The 19,751-nt window shown below is 42.8% G+C and overlaps 2 protein-coding genes across 2 annotated transcripts; both read right to left on the bottom strand.

The window, feature by feature from the left end:
• Positions 1-2,291: 2,291 nt before the first annotated feature.
• On the bottom strand, positions 2,292-6,244 carry LOC122989092 (forkhead box protein F2-like). The gene is made up of 2 exons (XM_044361770.1): positions 4,748-6,244; positions 2,292-2,752 (listed from the first exon to the last, which is right to left on the bottom strand). The coding sequence occupies exons 1-2, from the start codon at positions 5,721-5,723 to the stop codon at positions 2,580-2,582; spliced, it is 1,149 nt and encodes a 382-aa protein (XP_044217705.1). The 5' UTR covers positions 5,724-6,244; the 3' UTR covers positions 2,292-2,579.
• Positions 6,245-10,727: 4,483 nt separating this feature from the next.
• Positions 10,728-12,503, bottom strand: foxq1b (forkhead box Q1b). The gene has a single exon (XM_044361873.1). It carries the CDS (start codon positions 12,183-12,185, stop codon positions 11,289-11,291), a length of 897 nt encoding a protein of 298 aa, XP_044217808.1. The 5' UTR covers positions 12,186-12,503; the 3' UTR covers positions 10,728-11,288.
• Positions 12,504-19,751: the final 7,248 nt, after the last annotated feature.

The raw sequence follows: 19,751 nt of genomic DNA, 5'->3' as shown, positions 1-19,751 counted from the left end.
CCATTCCACGTATGAAAACCCCAAACGTTAACAATCCCATATGATATATCTTGTACCCCAGAAATGTTCAAAGCACCAGAGAGACGCCACTTCAGTGAGACCAACATGATTCAGTCTGTCCCTCACCCGCAATGTGTTTCTGACAGCTATTCTGGATCTGAAGCGGCGTGCTTACAAGCAGATTACAAAGAACGTCAAGCGATGTATAAAGATCTGCTGTGACAGATCGTTCCTAATTCTCTGCATCAAAACATGGGCGCTCAGAGGAATTTCTTGCATGTGAAATGTCTGTCACATGTGAGATGTAAATTGTGAAAACATGAATGTGATTTGTGTGCTTTAAAGTCTTTAAAACGGTCGAATTTGTTCTGAAATTCAGAAAATACTGAGCTCTGGAGAACATTTTAGAAAAGCATTGTTTTAACATTAGAAATACACACAGAGGTAACAGATATTAAACAGCCTAGCGTAGACATTTTCTCATTTGACAGGCAAAACAGTGAATCCAAAGAGTATTTTAAGACTGATGATGTCAGTGGCCTAATAAGGAGCCGCTACTGCCAAATCTATCTGCATACGTGTTGGAGTCACGAGGGATGCTGTACAGTATTTGATTCATGACCAAAAGCCATGTAGACACAAGTGCAGCCGCCCAAGTCTGCACTCTGTTTGTGTGACGAGGCAGCAGCTCCCTCCGAGTCTGATCTGTTTACCGCACTCTAAAAATACCACGTTGTTGCATTTCCACAGACGTGGGCCCTGTTGTTTCATTTGTTTATATGGCGTCCTCAAAAGTTGGCAACCGTGAATGTCCACATGTAAAGGAGGATGCAAAAGACTTTCAGCTGCAAAGACAGGCGGGAGGTGGCCGTACAAATGTACAGAATGTGGAAATATTTGAGTTGAGAAATATCAGCTATTTCTAAGAAGCTCAAAATCATTTTACACTGTAATCTAACTTTTGACCCCCTCTGTCCTCACACCATCAGTCCAACAATGTTTCTACTTTCATGATCAGCCTGTGTAGCTTTTTATGTTGCTTTGTTTGTGCCGCAGACAAAAATCAGTGTAGAAGTAATCCTGTTTCTTTGTATCCAACAACGTATCAACACCCCAACGGTGGAAAGTAACTAAGTATATTTACAAAAATAAAGCACAGAAGCACAATATTATGACGTGCTTGTACTTTACTTGAGTATTTCACTGCATTTTACGTAATTTTGTACTTTTTACTTCACTGTATTTATTTGTTACGAGTCAAACAAATGATCAGCGTATAAAATGTGAATCATAGTTTTAGATTAAACTGCCCAACAGGATATAAATGAACTGCACTTCCACCATATATAACACTGAAATGCTGTTTACATGCCAATCCGTCCATATAGTGATATTTATAATAGTATAACACTAATAGGGGCCATTCTGCTGCATCTCGGGTACTTTTGATTCTTTAGATGCAATTTGCTGATAATACTTTTACTCTCAATTCAAAATGCACTTTAACTTATAATGGAGTATTTTTATATAGTTGCAACAGCACTTTTACTGAAGTAAAGGATCCGAATACTTCTTTCCACCACTGCAACACACTTATCATAATCACAACTGCATACCAAACTTCACATTTAACTCACTTAGAAAATAATAAAAAAAAAAAAAAGATCCTCTCTCAGTGAGACATTTCTGTGAGTTTATCATCAGTCGTAAAAGTTTTCTTTAACTGTAAAATAAGATTGGAAGCAGCTGTTTTCGATGCAGCTCTCATGAGCATTGTTGTCATATTGTTTATATGCATTTGCTATTGAATGTTTGCCAGACTGACATTCATTTAGAGAATAATACCTGACCATAGTGGACACGTGTAAAACGGCCAGATGTAAAGATTGCATTATATAACTGTTTTTTTTCTGCAGTATGCAAGCTCACTATTGCACCCTATGAATGCAGTTTAAATAGGTATGAATGGATATGAAAAGACAGAGGTCTATAAGGATGTAGCCTAAAATATATATCAGCTTTATTGAAACCTTTTACAAGACAAAACGTTGGCAAAGGGTTATACAATAAGTGCAAGATTTGTTGCAGTTCATGTTAGCCTAAAGCGTCGTGTGTGTAGTTACTAAGATAGAACATAGTTACATAGAATATAATTTGTTTGCACTGTTATAAGAGCAAACGCATTAAAAAAGTAGTGTTTATGAAGCTTCTTTTGAAGAAGAAAACGCTTGTCAGGTTGGGTTGATATAGGCAAAGTGGTTTTTAAAAGGCCTCTGGGGTTTCTTCATTCATTTTCCTTCAATGCATATTATTTCAAGTCCAACCAAAAAAAAAAAAAAAAAAAGCTACTTCGGCTGCAAGTTGGAGGCAAACGCGTGAAAGCGGACACGGCGATACATCCTGGTATAAATCCTCCAAAAGATAAAAAAAAAAATCAAAATTGTCCACTTGGTTTTATTTTATTTATATATTTTTTTTTTGGTGTGTTTGTTTTTTTTGTTTTTTTGCTCATGTGACGGACCTACAGTTTCACTGTGACCGTCCACGGTGACAGGGGGGCGGGGGGGGGGGGAGAGAGCTCACATCACGCAGGGTTTGATGTCCTGACAGACGCTCTGGGGATGGTGATGGTGGTGATGGTGATAGTAGGATCCGCCAGCCGAGGGGTGGAAGGAGGAGATGCCGTTAAAGTTCAACACAAAATCTTTCCTGTCGCACACGGAGGAATGGCTCTGATAACGCGGAATTCCCACTGTAAAAAGAGAAAGAGAGAGAGAGAGAGAGAGAGAGAGGCGAAATTAAATATGCGCAAATAAACAGGTGGATACTTCTCCAATATGGGATGTTGTTTTTTAAGCATCTTAAACTTTTCTGTGCAATTATTCTACGCGAAAACAATATGGCAGGTAAAGAGTTTGTGTTTTGACCAGATATCAGTGTTATAAGCTACATGTTAAATATCTTCAATGTAAAAAATTAAAAGTTTTTTTTGGAGGGAAAAGAGCAACATTAGTTTTCAGTTTTAATTTCAATATTTTTTTCATCTTGATTTCGTGAATAAAAACAAAAATGCCCCAAAATTCGCCTGATCCTGTCACGTGTTACTTTAAAATGTATTAAATTGACTGCTGAGGCCTCATTTTACACAAATTATTAGTTTATAAAAAATATAAAGATCATCCAAGCTACCTCTACCCTTCACATATTAATTAGTGGTTAGGCCTACGTAAATAGATTATTTTTCTTTATATAAACCTCTAAAGCAGAAATAACTTTATTTTTTAAATATGTTTTGGATGTTCGCCTCCTTTACACCTTCCACGAGCTCATCCTCCTTCTAATTAGTATTTTTAAAGGCAAATAAAAAATGAATTTAATGCTTTTTTTGGGGGGGGGGGACAGATTTATAAGCAATAACAATAATGTGAGTAATGGGTAATTTTCCACCTGGAGAACACCAAAGTTGTACGAATATTTAAATCAGATTCAGTGACCGTCATTTGTGTCTGTAAGTGAGCCTCTATTTCCAGAGACAGAAAAATAAATGGGGAGGTTGTGGCTTCGTCAAGGTCATAAGGACTCCAGATGTGACCGTGTTTTTCAGGGGAGGGGAAGACAGCAGGCTTTATCCTCCGGGCCACAGCTCGGCTGCCCTGCGCCCGTTTTCACAGACAACACAAGCCTCTCTCTGACTGACAGTACTGTTACCAGCTTCCCCCGATACTGTAACAGTCTTAACACGTTTAACCTGCGCACAGGCTCAATTAAGACGCTGCGTAAAGTTTAACGAGGCCTTCCGTCTCTTGTGGATACGCGGTGGTTGAAATCCTCGCCGGTGTGGTCCGACCTGCACAGTCTTTGTTTGGTTAACCTCTGAGACCCCCTTTCGGGCTCCAGCATGGATTACTCGCCTGGGTGAAATCCCCAGACTTTAGTAAAGCCTCAGAGTGTTATGTTTAAGTAAATGAGCATGAACTAGGGAGGTGAATTAAGAGCGCGATCAGAAAAATAGCTGTTTTATTCTTAATCTCGCCTATTAATTAGGCGGAATATCCTGTGTACAGTCTGATACAGATGTGAGTTAAAACATCCTGCAGACTGTGGATGAAACCTGCTTATATCACACGTTAAATAACAGTTAGAATCTGAATTATTTAGTGGCCTGAAAATCATTTTTGAAATCTTGGAAAGCTTAGGCCACTGAATGGGGGCTTAGGTGGGTTCTATTATGCAACCAAGTGTTCAATGCAATAACTTGAATATTCAATAAAGTTGGTAAAACAGCTCTTAAAATAGTTTGTCACAATCAAGTGTTGAGTTTAGACGGAAATAATGAGGGTAAAATAAAGTGAAATAATATCATTAAAACTGACTGAGCTGAAATTTAGTTTTTGCAAGTCGTCTCGCATGAATGTGTAAAGTCTCCTTTTGCACTATTTGTCCGTTCAAATGAACACGACAATCCCGAGTTGGAAAAAAAAGTAGTTATATTTATAAAATATAAGTTTTCATAATTGAATTTTCACCTCTTTAAAACACCTGAAAATGATCACAGGCCTCTTCTGCAGACTGAAACTATTATGTTGCATAATGTTTAGGCCTGTCTTGCAGATAAGGTAGAGATTATGTGATTATTATTATTATAATTATTATTATTATTATGTGTTTTTGATTCATTTAGTTTTGTTATAATTCCTAAAGATATTAGATAAGGTTCATCGCTGAGCCGTGAGTGAGTTTGTGGTACCTGATATGTCGGTAGAGTGGCTGTCCCTGCCGTTCTGGTGAAGATAGCTCTGCTCCAGGGAGTAAGGCGACATGCCGGAGTGTAAACCAGAGGATGCGGGGCTGCTGGAGGCTAGAGGCTGCTGTTTGATATAGGGGGACCCGCCGGAGGACGCCCAATGTGCGGATGTACTGGCGTACGGGGAGTGGCCGTCCAGCGCGCTGGCCATGGCTGGAGAGGATGGTACGGGGCTGCTGCTGCTGTCCGGTCCGTACTCCCCGTTAGGCGGCACGGGACAGCTCGCCATGTATGTGGAGCCGGGGCTCGGAGACATGTGGGGTACGTGGTGACCGCCGCTCAGCCCGTCGTATCCACCGGCCATTGAATTGCTCATCATGTCCAAGTTGTAGCTGTTGCTGTGACAGGCGAGGGACGCGGATGGAGCCTGGAAGTCAAAACTCTGCGGCAGAATGGAGGTGCCGAAGCCTATGCCGTTCATCATCCGATACATGGGCTTCAGAGCTTGACATTTTCTTCTAAAGCCTCTGGGTCTGCGACGAAACGAGCCCTCCTCGAACATGAACTCACTGCCCGGATCGATGGTCCAGTAGTGGCCTTTCCCCGGCCTGCCCAGTCCTTTGGGCAGCTTGATGAAGCACTCGTTGAGCGAAAGATTATGCCGGACTGAGTTCTTCCAGCCCTGATATGAGCCCCTGAAGAATGGGAAGCGAGCCTGGAGGAACTGGTAAATCTCACTGAGTGTCAGCCGTTTGGTGGGGGAGCTCTGTATTGCCATAACGATGAGAGCAATGTAGGAGTACGGCGGCTTTTCCGGTCGCCGTAAACCGGAGCTCGTCTTCTTTCCTTTGGCGGCGGTGGACGAGCTTTCTGTGGCGGCTTGTGGGCTCAGCATGGCGGGGTGCAGGACGCCGGACGCCGGGCTGGATCTCAGAGGAGGCGGAGGGTCCAGCTGCTGCTGAGGGGTCTCGGTCGTCATGTCAGCTCTGACGTACGACTGGCGTAGAGAGGAGAGAGGGAGGGAGAAAAGACGGGCCGTGAGATGTCTGAACAGAGAAATATGTCGGGATCCAGCGGTCAGTGTCCTTGCAAGTGAGCGTTACACCGCCAGTGGTCCTCAGAATCCCAGCGCAAAATGGAGAAAAATCTGTCTCCAGTTACGCACGACTCTCCCGTTACGCACGGTACTCCCTTGACGCATGCAGAACGCACGGCGGGTACGCACTGTCAGAGAGAGGAAGAGGAAGAGAGAGTGGGGGGAGCTGGTTATCCACAGGAGACTGAGTGTCCAGGGCTTTAGCTCGACACAGGGGCTCCACTGGGTGTCACAGCGGTGCTAAGTGGTGCTGTGTGGCGCACCGGGTGGCCATCGACCGCCTTAATGATCCCTCAAGTGGAAGAAACCCGAAAACCCCTCGACGTATTGCGCGCAACAGTACAGCCAAACAAAGCTCGACCACCTATCATTTCATAAATCTTTTCTTCCCTCTGCGAAAGCCCCCCACCTCTTCTCCTCATCCGCACTCTGCGCCTGCAAATCTCCCTGAAATCAGTGACGAATAGAGCCACCCCCCCCCCCCCCCCCCCCCCCCCCTCCCCCCCTCCTCCTCCTCCTCCACCTCCTCCTCCTCCTCCTCCTCCTGCCAGATCTGGCCCAAGTCCACTTACCATTCTCAGCAGCGTTAAAGCTCCACATTCTCTCCTTTCCCCGTCTCCTTTCTTCCCCTCCCTCCCACCTCTCTCCAGTTAGGACTACACGCAATTAAGCCATCTATCAAACCTCCCCCAGACATCCCAATCAACAGCGCCACACGCCAGCCGCACAAGTTAAAAAACGAGCTTCACCTCCCCCCCTCCACCCCCCCTCTACTCACTCCTGCATGTATGAAGTCGTGATTTCAGCCCCATGTGCCACAGAACATACATTTTCCTGACACAAATAAACCACCACAATATGTGCAAAACTTACAGCCTGCACTTGAAACCATGATTCCCAAAAAACATTCACTCAGGCCTACACGGTATCTACAGCAGATAATACCCAAAATGCATCGTGGTCAAGCAATAATAATAAAAAAAAAAGCACCATCTTGCATTATTTGTATTATTTTGCTCATAATTTCCTCCCCAAACTGGTCCAGAGGATAACAAAAACAAACTGTCGCGGTGCCGGACTGGGGCGAGGAGTGTGAGAGATGGAGAGGTGGTGGTCTTTGCCGTGCGTGTGTAAGCGGGGGGTTGCTCTGAGTAAATGACTTTGACATGAGTGGAAGCAGGCTTTTTCCATCAAGCGCGGCCCTGGATACCACACACAGCGAGCCAGTGTCAGCTTACCGCCCCGGGCCAGAGTCGGTCCCATGGGCCCCCACGTTCATTAGAGAGAGAAAAGCGAAATTAGGCGAGCGGGCGTCGACAGTTTCCTCTCCTATGGAGACATCACACACAGATTTGTCCAACACGATGGAGTTATATATCCCATAAAGGTAATATCAACATCCGTGTTGCGACGGAGCCGAGATCACTGGGCTTTGAAGAAGAAAAAGCTTTCTGGATGTCCCACAGCTGAGAGCATGTTTGTCATTATTTCTTTTTTTTTTGTAATGCTTTTTTTTTTTTAAACATTTTTAATCATGCATTGGTAATATTTTCATGTCATTTTAGGTTCATTTCATTGCATCATCTCCTCCCCACAGGCCCTGCATGACGATGTATTTAGGAGATAAAATAAAACCACAACACCACCAGTAAAAAAAAAAAAAAAAACTTTGCAGCTTTCAGAAAATAGTTTCATATTTTTTTACATTTCATCTCACACACTCAAAAGTGTGTCTGTGGACGTGTTTGCCGAAAGAACCTTTTAAAGTTTAGCCTGGAGGACTTTTCCAAACAATAACCAGCCACAATAACCTTTGCACTTTGCACAACAAAGGATGTGCGGATAAAATCATTTTCCACCATGACACACACACACACACAGAGCAGTTTGGAGGACCTTAACGGCCCCAGAAATTTCCTGCGACATCAAAACTTATGACCCCCACCGAGATCAGGATGCCTTGGCTTGCAGAGGGAATCTTTGTTCTGGAAGTGCTTTGAAGACTGCGCTCTGGCTGCTTTTACGCACACAGATTATACGAGCTCCTAATTTAGCCTTTTTGGAGATATCAAGTGATCAGCGACCGCCACGAAAGCTATTCAGAGGTGTTTTTGATGGAAAGGTTTGTCTGTAGAATACAGTCACGGCCGGAGGCCCATATCAGCCTATTGTCGACATAATAAGACCTTTTGTTTGTTTTCATGTTTAGGCGAAGATATATTGTTTATTCCCCAGAAAATATTAGGTAGATAAGATTTAGAGAAAATGTTAATAGGCCTGTCTGACCTCAGGTAACCTGTTGCAGCCCATTTAGAAATAAAATGTCACGGCCTTGCAGTTATATTTTATATGAGTGGTGAATATTAAATAATAATAATTATTATAAGCTTATATTTTTTCCCACTAAAAATAACTATCAACAAATATTAAGAAACAAGTTTTCACCCAAAATAATTTATTGTTTTATATGTAACAATAGGCCCTTTTTTTTATTGTTCAGTGTTTTTTTTATTGCCCTCTTGTATTTAATAGGCCTGGAATAAACAAAATCCATGAAATAAAACAATAGCAAATATTGAGTTGAGATCCTGTTTAACGGTAATCAAATATTCTTCTGGCTGCTCGGGCTTCTCTCCTGGCCGCTCCGCCTGCGTTTCCTGTGGCGGTGCCGGGAGCTTTGGAGCTGCCTCTCCGGGACTGTGGGAGGTCAGGCGCGGTTCAGTCTGCCGGAGTGACACACTGTTTGGACTTCATAACATTGTGCTTGCCCTAAAGTCTGCTTTCATAACACGGTGGGCCTTATTCATAGTCAGTCAGTCAGTCAGTCAGCCTTGGAGCAGAACCGAGTTCCTCCCTGAAAGTCGCTGAGTAAAAGTGGATCGAAAGAGGCAGAAATAAATAAAGGCTGTTTACAAATATGAAGGATGCGCGTCATGACAACAAGGATGTTAACATTTTTTAGGGGACGCTCGGGACAATTGAAGACACGTGACAGGGACCGCATACAGGTGTGTTGTTCCGGTGTTTCACCTGCAGGTTGCAGCATTGTCCCTGAAAACAGGAGCGAGTCTCACCTGTCACCTGTCAGAGCGCGCTCCGGGGACACAAACCCATCCGGCCTGCTGCTGCTTTAAATAGATGGAGACGCTGTCTGTATGATGATGAGCATGAGTATATGAACGGTAAAGCACAGGCAGTATACAGGCCCTGTTATTACCAGAATATTGTCAAACCATCATCAAATGTCCAAACTTCAATTTGTTCCTCGACAATACTGCAGTAAGACAACATGCATGTATTTATTTTTGCAATCCGTCTTCATGCTTCACAGTCAAAATAAGTCGAACTGCATCAGATGAGTTTCTGTTCAAAACGTCATCACAGTTTAAAAAAAGATTACCTGAATTATTCAACATCTGTTTTATTTTCTCAACCAGAGAATTTAAAGGTAATTTCATCGCTTTCCTTTAATCTCGTCAATAATCTTAATTTCTTTCTAATTTTGTGGCGTCATTATTATAAGAGCAGGTTTTTTTTATAAATGATGACATCTAATTTTGGTTTTAAATTAATCACCTTGTCTTTTAATAGCCTAAAATTTATTTAAAAAGCATCATTTTGATGAGAACTTCAGCCTGTGTGACGTCAAACCAAATATTGTAAACTAAATAAAAGCTGCACGACTAATCTCAACCTTGTAAATTTAGTAACCAGATCGTGTTTTTTCATTTCAACCCAACACGTGGAGGTTTTACATCGTCACTGGACGGTGTTGGGTTTTTGAGGTTGGGGGTCTGTTTCAGGACCGCGGAGAGCAACTGAAAGCTCCTCCGGACGCGGACAGTAAACAACCTGCAGCTCCGTGTTTGTGTGTTTTTACAGCTTGTATTGAATATGCATGAATCTGCTTCTGAACGACAGAAACTCAGAGTTTTGTGGATGAAACAACGGACTATTTTTCTAAAATATACTTCAGTATCAATAAAAATCTTTTTTGGTGATAGATGAGATCACTGCGGAGCAGTTTTATATCTCATCTTTATACATTTTTTATCCTCAGTTCATTATAAATATTTGTTGATCGACTGTGTTTCTGATCACGACGTAAAAATGAGAAACACTGATTCATTTCAATATCTGACATTGTGTGACACATTTATATTGTTATTTTAACAAAATCTGCATCAATAAAGTGCAAATCTAATAATGCTAATGTTTTTTTAATGTGAAATCATAATAATAGGGTAATATAATAATGACAATAATATAAATACTACTAATAATATTAATAGTTATTTTATAATTAACCTTTATTATGTAATTATTCAGTTTTATCATATTTCTCTGGTTGTTTTCTTGACTTCAGATCATCAATAGATCGACTTTCTTTGTACGTTTTTAACAGGCTCCTATTTGAAAAGGTCAAAACACTAATTGTGAAATAGCACAAGTCACAATATTTTTTTACTACAATTTATACTACAGGTGTTGCCTGAGTTTTGACCTCTTTAAACTTTTTACCTTCTCCGTGAACCTGCAGGAGGAGAAGTTGTGCCAGAAATCCCTCCTCTAACAGGCTATCTGCCAATATTCATATATTTGATTGTCAGTAACGAGAAGCTCTATGAGAAGACAGTATGTTGGTTTCATTTTATAATTAGGATTTGGCTAATATAACATACTGTAGCCTATATTTAAAAGTTAATTTTCTAAAGATTATAAGACTAACAGTGTCAACCCCCCCTCTAGTAAACTCTACCGCAGGCCTATTGTGTGTCTCTCCTCTGAACAGGTGTAAGGCCCAATACACTTCCGCCCCCATCAGCACTGATCTGTTCACCTGCATCTGATCGTGTGTGATTAATAACTCAATGAACATCTCGTCCCGTTGTTTCACGTTTTTTTATTCATAAAAAATAGGCATGCATGAATCAATCTTAGGAAAAAAAAAAAAACATCGGGCATTTCCATGCGTTTTCTAGTGCAGCCACGTGATTCTCACCGCAGCTCAGTCAATATTTTTTTTTCTTTATTTACAACAATATTTTATACAGCAGGTCATACAAAACAAGAAAATATAAATAGATTAATAGTTTTATGTTTCAACATGGCACTTGGTTGCCGTCATACAGTAGAAATGACCAATGAACCATGGATACATGAATACAAACACTCTCTCTAAACGTCTCTTACACGCATACACACATACACACATACAGTGGAATGTCCTGCGATAACAGCAACTATTTGCTTAGTCACTAGACAGTTAAAATCTATAATGACAACACGCCATGTTTGTTTTTTTTTCACTGCAAAATGACTTACAGTAGTCATGATGAGACAGGCAGAGTCCCACACATAAACAGCTAAAGCACTGAAAGCTAAGAGCGCCCACAAAAGTGCACATCATGGGTCAAAACATACAAGTTTGACAGCAGTCCGGGTGCTTTATGACAGCAGAGAGTCTATATGGAAACCATGCGCCTTATTGGGCATCTTGAGCGCGTGGGGGGCGGCCTCGGGTCCGGTCATGCCCGGTGTTGTCTGCTGGAGGTATGTGAGTGCATCCCTGCTGGGCTCTATGCTGCTGTACCCCGCCTCTGACAGGTAGGTGTGCTGTGCCGGATAGTTCAGAGTATAGGGCAGTATGTGGGCCCCTGGGGGCCAGTAGAGCCGGGGGCCGGGAGTCTCTGCATCTACGTGGATGTCCTCCCTCCGTTTGAAGGGTTTGCTGAGGATGCTGTCGATGGCGAAGGAGCTGGAGAACTTGGCCCCCACCCTCTCCTCCGGTGCGGGTAGGCGGGTGTCCTCGCTGAGGATGTCCGGGCTCTCCTGCTCCTTGGACGGCCTCTTGGCGATGCGCTTCCTCCTGCGGCGGAACACCCCGTCAGCGAAGGTGTACTCGCTGTGCGGGTTGAGCATCCAGTAGTTGTCCTTGCCCCAGGGCCTGGACGGGTCCCGCAGCACTTTGAGGAAGCAGTCGTTGAGTGACAGGTTGTGGCGCACCGAGTTCCTCCAGCCGGTGTAGCTGCCGCGGAAGAACGGGAACTTCTTCATCAGGTAGTCGTTGATCTCTGCCAGAGTGAGCCGGCCGCTGCTGGACTCCCGGATGGCCATGGCGATGAGGGCGATGTAGGAGTAAGGGGGTTTTGGTCTGCGGGTGTAGGGCTTCCCCTTGCTGCCGTCGCCGCCTTGAGTGACAGGTGCCGGGCTGTTGGCCACGCAGTCCCCGTCCGACCCCAGCTCGTCCCCGGACAGAGGAGAGGGGACTCCCCCTTCTGCGTCCATGCACAACTCCAGCGGCTTCTGCACGAAGTGGTGCGCAGAGAAAACTTCAAGTTTCATTTTTCCCAAAATAAAAAAAGAAGGACGATCTTCTCTTTAACAGCTTTAAGTGTCTCCTCTGTTAGAGTCTTGTCTCAGCTGAGCAGCAGAGCAGGTGTCGGAGTCCTGACAGCAGAAATGTCTGTGTGTTTGTGTAAAGGCTCGTCTGAAGCGCTGGAGGCACCCTGAGCCTCAGTCTGGAGCTGCAGAACACAGATCTGTCTCCGGAGACACGCTTGTCTTGCTATAATATAATGCCTCTGCTAGGGACGGCCCACGGGCGGGGTTTCCAGCGCGAATCCATTGAAACGATTGAGTGATATAACTATATGTATGTTTACAATTGGACGCTACCGTGCCACGCCAGTGACGGGAAAAAAAACACACACACAGAGAGAGGGAGTGAGGTGAGAGAGGGCAGGTATGAAAAATACTTAGTCTTAAGCCAAGTCTGTCTGTCTATCTGAATCTTTTTCAAAGTGTCGGAGTTACATGAGCAGTTCACGCTGTGATGGTGATGAAAGACACAGAAGCATGTGCACATCAACTATTTGCAGCGGTTACCTGAACTTTTGGTGACATTAGGTTTGCGCCAAATGCCCATTTTGGTCAACTTTTACTGAAAAATGAGCAGTACAGACACTTTTATTACCTTCCTTATTTAAATCTGGACTCCAGGGTTAATAGAAATGTGTTTTAAAGAGTGAAAGATTAGTTTAAATGCATTTTCTATTACTAATAATAATCTTGGACTCGTTTAAATGTTTCGTTTCTTTGCTCGAGGACAACTGTGGTAGTCTGAAGTGATAGAACCACTTAGATTTTAGATTTTTATGTAGGGAAAATGCACATTTTTGCGCAAAACAGCAAATCTTCGGGGGATTGTTGACAGGCTTCGGGGGATTGTTGACAAAAAGAAAAGAGAGATTGTTTTCTCTGCCGTTCACCTTAACCTGTTACACCCTCCACCGACGCTCCGGTGGAACGGGGAAGTAATGCGGACGGAAAACTGAAATAAAAGAGATTGGGGTTGGAAGAGTTCCACGTAACGCACAATGAATGATATGTAAACTATCAGGTTCAGCAAGAGGGTTGCCCGGAATAAAATAATAATAATAATAACACAGGTATTGAATGTGAGGAGGGTCATGTAAAGTTCACAAGACCATTGCACCTGCATGCAAAGAAACACCGGAGCGGCAGAAGAAGCCTATGTGGGAAAACAAGTGATTCACTCTGTATTTGAACTGGTGATGCAAGACTGAAGGAAGGCAGTCTCTGTTTCCCTCAGTAATTAACCTATGTGAACGTGTCTGTATAGGGGCATCCCAGTGACCTTAACAGCGGTATAAGTGGAGCTAAATTGGGTTTATTTTAAGTAGGATACAGCACTTTTTGATTAGATTATATTATGAATTTTGTTTGTTGTTTCATTGCTTTTAAAAAGGCTCTGTTGAATCCACATTTTCTAAGATTTTGCATATAGTAACAATGACATTTTTGTACAAATTAGTAACTCAGTCCGGTTTAAACCATGTAGCTCCGGGTCAGTCTAAATCTCCAAATGTTTAAGGACAGCCAGGGCCGGACCAACAGATTTTGAGGCTCTATAACCAGAATTCAACCCCCACCCTCCCCTTTGTAATAAAGTTTTTTGAGAAATTTACAATGTAGTACAAAGTCAAGAAGCTGCGGTATGTAGCACAACAAGCTAGCAAAACTCTGTAAACTGTAAACCAAACCACGTTCCGCACACGCTCAGTGGAGTCTCCCGTACAAGGAACCAGAGGCTGAAACAAATTGCATACCATCAGAACAATTACTGACATCACACGACTGAATGAAGTTTGCTAGCTTAGCGGGTTAGCCCAGTTGGCCATTGCTGATAATATATAATAACACTGGCTGGTAGCTGACAAGGCATTTCCACAATAGGTAACCATTTAAATCCATTTAAAATAACTCAAAATTTAAGAATAAAAGAAATTAAATGACTATAAAAACTAAAAATTTGTTGTTACAGTTTCCTTGCAGTAAGTACAACTAGTTATATTTGTTAAAAATAACAAATAATGACAAAAATGGACACAAGACACCCCCTGCTGGCAAAATAGCTTAGTTACATTTATCGGCTTAGAGAGAGGCCATAATCAAACAACAATAATCAGGAATCAATAGACAAACATTCAGGACCAATAGTGTTTTTAAAGTTTGTGCATCATTTCATCACAGTTTGGTGACACCAACATTTTAATATCGACTCATTAATCAATGCTGCATCAGATTTGTCTGCAGATGTTATAGTTAAGCTACAGTTGATAAACCAATGTATAGTGACAGCAGCTACTTAAACAGGTTTTAAAGTAAACTGACGCCTGTAACCCGTACATGTTTGTCCCACTAACTCTTCTCCTGTCAGCACCTTTCAGCCCGGACGATGATGCAAAGAGACGCTGGAGAGTTAACATGAGTTATGAGCTTGGCCTCCGGCTAGTGATAATCATTAAACTGTCTTCTCCGGCACTCCTCCTCCTCCTCCTCCTCTCAGCTGCTCGGACTTGAGAGCTGAGACCTGAGAACTTACTCTAGGTTGAACTCAGTGTGCTCTAATATTCATGTATGTGCACCTTATGAATATATTTGTAGTGATCCTGTAATACATTTTGGGAATGATGTTGAACAAAAACCACATGAAAGTACATGAACTTCATAATGATACCAATGAGATATAAAATAAGGTCAAAACTAAATGCTGCCTACCAGTCTGTTCCTGATAGTAGATCAGTTTTGCATGCTGATTGGTTTGTGGGTCTACATGTTCAAATTTTATCACCTAATTATCTGCTCGGAAGCACACGACAGGTGCGATTAAAGATCTTATAGTATCCAGAGCTGTTTGTGTGTGTTATATGAGAGAGAGAATTTGTAGGGTAAGTAGGTTAATTGCTGAGGCCTGATGGCGACTCGTTTTTTTTGCAACAAACAAGTTTTGTCACATTTCATGTTAAATACCAGAGTAGATTTGATTTTGATGAGTTACATAACAAACTTTGCCCAGTTTAAACTGAACTCATCTGATTAGTAAAAATATGCAACAAAGCTCATCGATTAAGTCGGAAAGGTATCTCAACTCAAGGTCTGCCTTTTTTTTCCGGAGCTTTCCACCATATCACATGGATTTCATCAGCCGTTGGAGTTTGCTAAATCGCCATGGAGACGGATCTGTTGACGGACGAGCTCGGTAGAAGTTAAATTTGCTAATGAATGTCTTTACATGGTATGAATGAAATCATACCGCGGCATGTCAACAGATTCGTCTCCATGACAACTAAACAAAATGCATTCCGTTGATGAAGACCGTGTGATATGGTTGAAAGCCATAGCAAGTTGAGTTTGACTTGAGATTGCTTGCAGACAAAAAAAACAAACAAAAAAGCAGATTAAGTGTAAGTTTTTTATCTTCCTGAATGTAAACTTAGCCATGATTGCTAACACCTGATGACATGACCTCAGTATCTTAATGGCAGCGACGGTCCCTGATCTAGAGCCAGTATTTGTAGAACAAAGACACTCTCTCTGTGATTTCTTTCGAGATTAGGCAACTAAGATTTGACTCCAGGGAATGAATGACTCCTATTTTTGGTATGAGATGAAAGATGAGGCTGTGTCTTCAGTGTCAAAGTCAGACACTTTGTACACTGGTTCACCACTCTGACCTCCTTTTTTGAGGCAATGCAAATGAATCTCACTACTGCTTTGCTACTCAATGTAAACACAGGTCATTACCCTTGTTCTGTAAATTGACAGTGAACCACTTAACTCAAGGAACACAGGTACATCATAAACTGACATTTAGAGTCCTTATATCAGAAACCCTTGTAGTGTCAGTTGTGACGGGAGAAAGAATGTCAGACAAACCAAAGGTCGTCACACATCCTCTAATCAAATTTAGATTCTGGAAACTGCTCTCTTCTCTCACCGGGATGCTGCTACAGCAGCTGGAGAGTTGAAACCAAAATGTTTTTGTTGAAACTCAGGAGGGCCGACCGCTGTGAGCTTAAAACCAGAGCTGAAGAAAGCAGCAGTATGTGTGCTATCATTATCACCGCTGCTGTGTAACACTCTGACAAGGCACAAAGAGAATTTTACACCGCTTTGCTGGTGGTAGGTCTGCCTGCGTGTATTTATTTTTGTAGAAGTGTGATGAGGCTGTATTTGATTTCACTTACTCTGCCAAGACGGCTACACACACACACACACACACCTGTGCTGAAGTGAATCGGTGTGAAAGGCAGCACACCTGTTTTCAGTTTTTATCTTCCACTTGGCAATTTAAAATCAGAAGTGGAAAGACAATTTCCCCTCCAGGGATCAATAAGGTATCATATTATCATTTCTCTCCGGATATTTGGATTAAGGCTTACTAAAAGGTCACATCATTTGAGAAGGTCAGGATCATCTTTTACCTTAACGCTATAATGAAAGATGATATACATAACGCTATTTAACTGCTTTGATTGCGAGGTCAACAAGGTCAGGAGAAGTCACTTCTGCTCCTCAATAGACTAGAGAAACACATAATGCTTATATAACCTGTTAACGTCTGTCTCCTAAAATTGGCACCTTGTTGTCTTAGCTCACCTATCGAGATTTAAAGTGTCTCCTTTGAGCAGAAGAAATCTCTTTTAAGTGCTGACATGAGTGGAATTCCAGTAATGTAAATTCAACGGGTGAATCCTTCGCTGCTCCAAAAATAGCCCCACCTCTGCGGCGGTCTGTGCTCACACGCTAACCCTTGTCTGCATGTCTCTGGATGACTTCTTACCTGTATCTCATCTTTGTTTTCTTTCTTCTCTGTGAGTGAAGGGTGTCCAGCCCCCATGTCTTTGTATAAACAAAGTATGGGCTGTGTGTGAGCAGGGCAGGGAGCAGCAGCAACAAGAGGCGCTGCGTAGCTGAGATTCCCAAGATTCCCTGCAGCAGATCTAGTCTCTGACAGAGGCCACTGATAGTAGACATGCTTCATTGGGGCGCACGGATAGGTACCGCAATGTGTCTACTTCACAGCCAACCCTAAAAGTCAGACATTCCACATCAATTCCACTCATTCTTGCGCTCGACGCAGTGGGCACCTGCGAGACGGTTTGTGTACGTGGGTGTATAGTTGTCTGCCGCTGTGCGTCCGCTCAGGTGTGGGTGTGAAAGTGTGAGATTGTGCATGCAGCGAAATGGAAGAGTGAGATGTATGCATTCCATCTAGTTTATTCTTCGAACAGTGATTACTGTAATTACCCAACAATGCGGCCCTCTAAACATTTGCTGCCTGCTTTGTTGCGCTTCTGTAGAATCATACCTTTGTGTTTTTGGAAGATAAATGGCAGGGGGGCACCCAGTCCGTATAATCAGAGGCACACCTGAACACTTAGCGGTAACAAACAAAAAGTTCCCACGAAGCAGTTTTGATACATAACAGAAGAACTTTCCATGTCGACTGCAGTCACAGGCTCTGCTTGTAGCATTAAAAAAAAATTAATGGTTGGATACCTGATACACACATACATAAATACAGTACATGCAGTGACTCACAGAGTTTTCATAAGTGTGGTTTGATGTGCGTAAATCTTTGCTGCTTCTGTGTCAGCGATTAATAAATGAAATCTGATAAAAATGGAGCAGCATATCCTGCAGTCAGTTGGCAGCTGTACGTTGCTATTTTGGGTTCTCCTACATTCTTACCTGAGGTGATCACACCCTGCCAGACCAACAGAGAGAAAAAAAATAGATACATAAATAAACGAAGCCAACAAGGGTGTAATTAAAGTAATTAAGGAAAGAGGTGAAGTACAGGTGAAGCAAAGGTGAAAGGCAGCCTGGCACTGCAAGGGCCTACATCTCACATGCAAAGGTAGTGATGTCATTGTGGGTCCCCCCCCCGTGTCTTAATACATGCAATATATTTTACTTCTAATAAGTAGTGTGCATAGAGGGGGGGTTACGGCCCCAGCCGCTTCTGCTTTGCACGTTTTAAAAAACTTTTTAAACCGAGATATGTTTGAACACTTGCAGAACTCGTACTTCCATGCTCCACTTTTGCCCTAACACCAGAGGGGCCTGCGGTTGTCAGAGTGTGGTGTTGTTACAAGTGCAAAGTCTTGTTTTCAAATGCATCTCAAGTCTCGAAGTTCACATCCAAGTCAGTCAAGGTGACCTTTTGGTCACCCCAAGTGCATTACTGGTTGGTATGAGTCTCCCTGTGGTCAAGCCAAATGCCCATCTAGTCCCAAAGTGACCCCAGGATGCCCCTCTGGTCAGCCCAAGTGCAGCTGTTGTTGGTCCCTGTGTGACCCTAAAGCACCGTGGTCAGCTGCTGGGTCTGACTTGCCCATTTGCCCCTCTTGAATTGTCCCCATTGACCCCAAGTTTCCCTCTGATCATCCCAAGTGCAGTTCTGGTTGCTCACTCCACCTCTTCTAGCCAATTTTCTAACTCTGCATGTACAGTATATTTGAATATGCATGAGCTGATGTGCATATTATACTTCCTTTAAACAGACTTCCTATCAGATTGCGGTCTGCAATCTACGGGAACTCAAAACATGACCCCCATCCGGGCAGTCGCAGAGTGCACCCCTTAATCCTGCCTGCAAAATGTTACTGTGCTGCATGCCTGTTAGTGAACCTCAGCCATGCGGGCAACACAAGCCCGATACTTGCCCTATCTGCCGCTATCGTCCATTTGAACTCTTCACACGCTACGACTCCCCTCACATGCCATGCTGGGAGGCGTGGAGGGAGTTTGGGTGGGATGGAGGGGATAAAGAAGAAAAAGGAGCAATGATTGATCTCAGCCATAGACACCTCGCTTTATCGCTGCAGCTGATAGGACCTCCATTCAGCAGTGCTGTAGGCTGTTTTTGTGTTAGCATAAACACAGGGCCAAATCAGTACCTGTGCTGTACTGTTTACCTGGCAGCCGTTCAGCCCTTTTCTGTCTAAACTTGAAATAGGATCCAAACACTCTACTCACGCATAGTGGTTTGCACGAGATGCTTCGCCTGCCTCTCAACCTACCGCGGGGCTCCGTAGTGCTATTTTTGCACTATTTGAACCTTAACCGCCCCTCTTATTTCTTTGATTGAGAGGTGGAACATCTAGCTCGAGGGCTTTAACTGCAAACATAGCACTGATTTTGAGCAGTTACCAAGGAATTATCCTACAGACAACCTCAACAAACACCTCGCTGATTGATAAGATTAGTCTGTGGGTTATATTTAACCCCTTTTTGCTCAGCAGTGAGTATTACTAGAATTAACAGTTTTTAAAATGACTATCCCAGGCTTAAATCTTGGACTCTTTAATATATGACCTTTTGCTGGTCATTGATCGAGTACATGATTGTGAATGTAAGAAGAGGCTGTAATTTTTTTTTTCCCATTGCAATTTTAATCCAGGTTTTGGATGAGGGACTGAAAATTCAGTAGTAAAACTGAAAAAAGTGACAACAAAAGAGAAATCTGATGATTGAAAGAAAAGTGGAGACTATTGTAGTCAAATGTAGCTCTTTTATATTGTTATTGTGTTTTTCTTT

This window comes from Thunnus albacares, chromosome 9 (assembly GCF_914725855.1).
Source record: "Thunnus albacares chromosome 9, fThuAlb1.1, whole genome shotgun sequence".
Classification (NCBI taxonomy): domain Eukaryota; kingdom Metazoa; phylum Chordata; class Actinopteri; order Scombriformes; family Scombridae; genus Thunnus; species Thunnus albacares.
Note: the sequence above shows the minus strand (reverse complement) of the source record. Positions and strands in the feature narration are given on the sequence as shown.

Coding starts and splice junctions, on each gene's coding strand:
- LOC122989092 (XM_044361770.1), bottom strand. CDS start 5,723: ATGACGACCGAGACCCCTCAGCAGCAGCTGGACCCTCCGCCTCCTCTG. Junction 2,753..4,747: donor CCACTCTACCGACATATCAG/GTACCACAAACT, acceptor CTCTTTTTACAG/TGGGAATTCCGCGTTATCAG.
- foxq1b (XM_044361873.1), bottom strand. CDS start 12,185: ATGAAACTTGAAGTTTTCTCTGCGCACCACTTCGTGCAGAAGCCGCTG.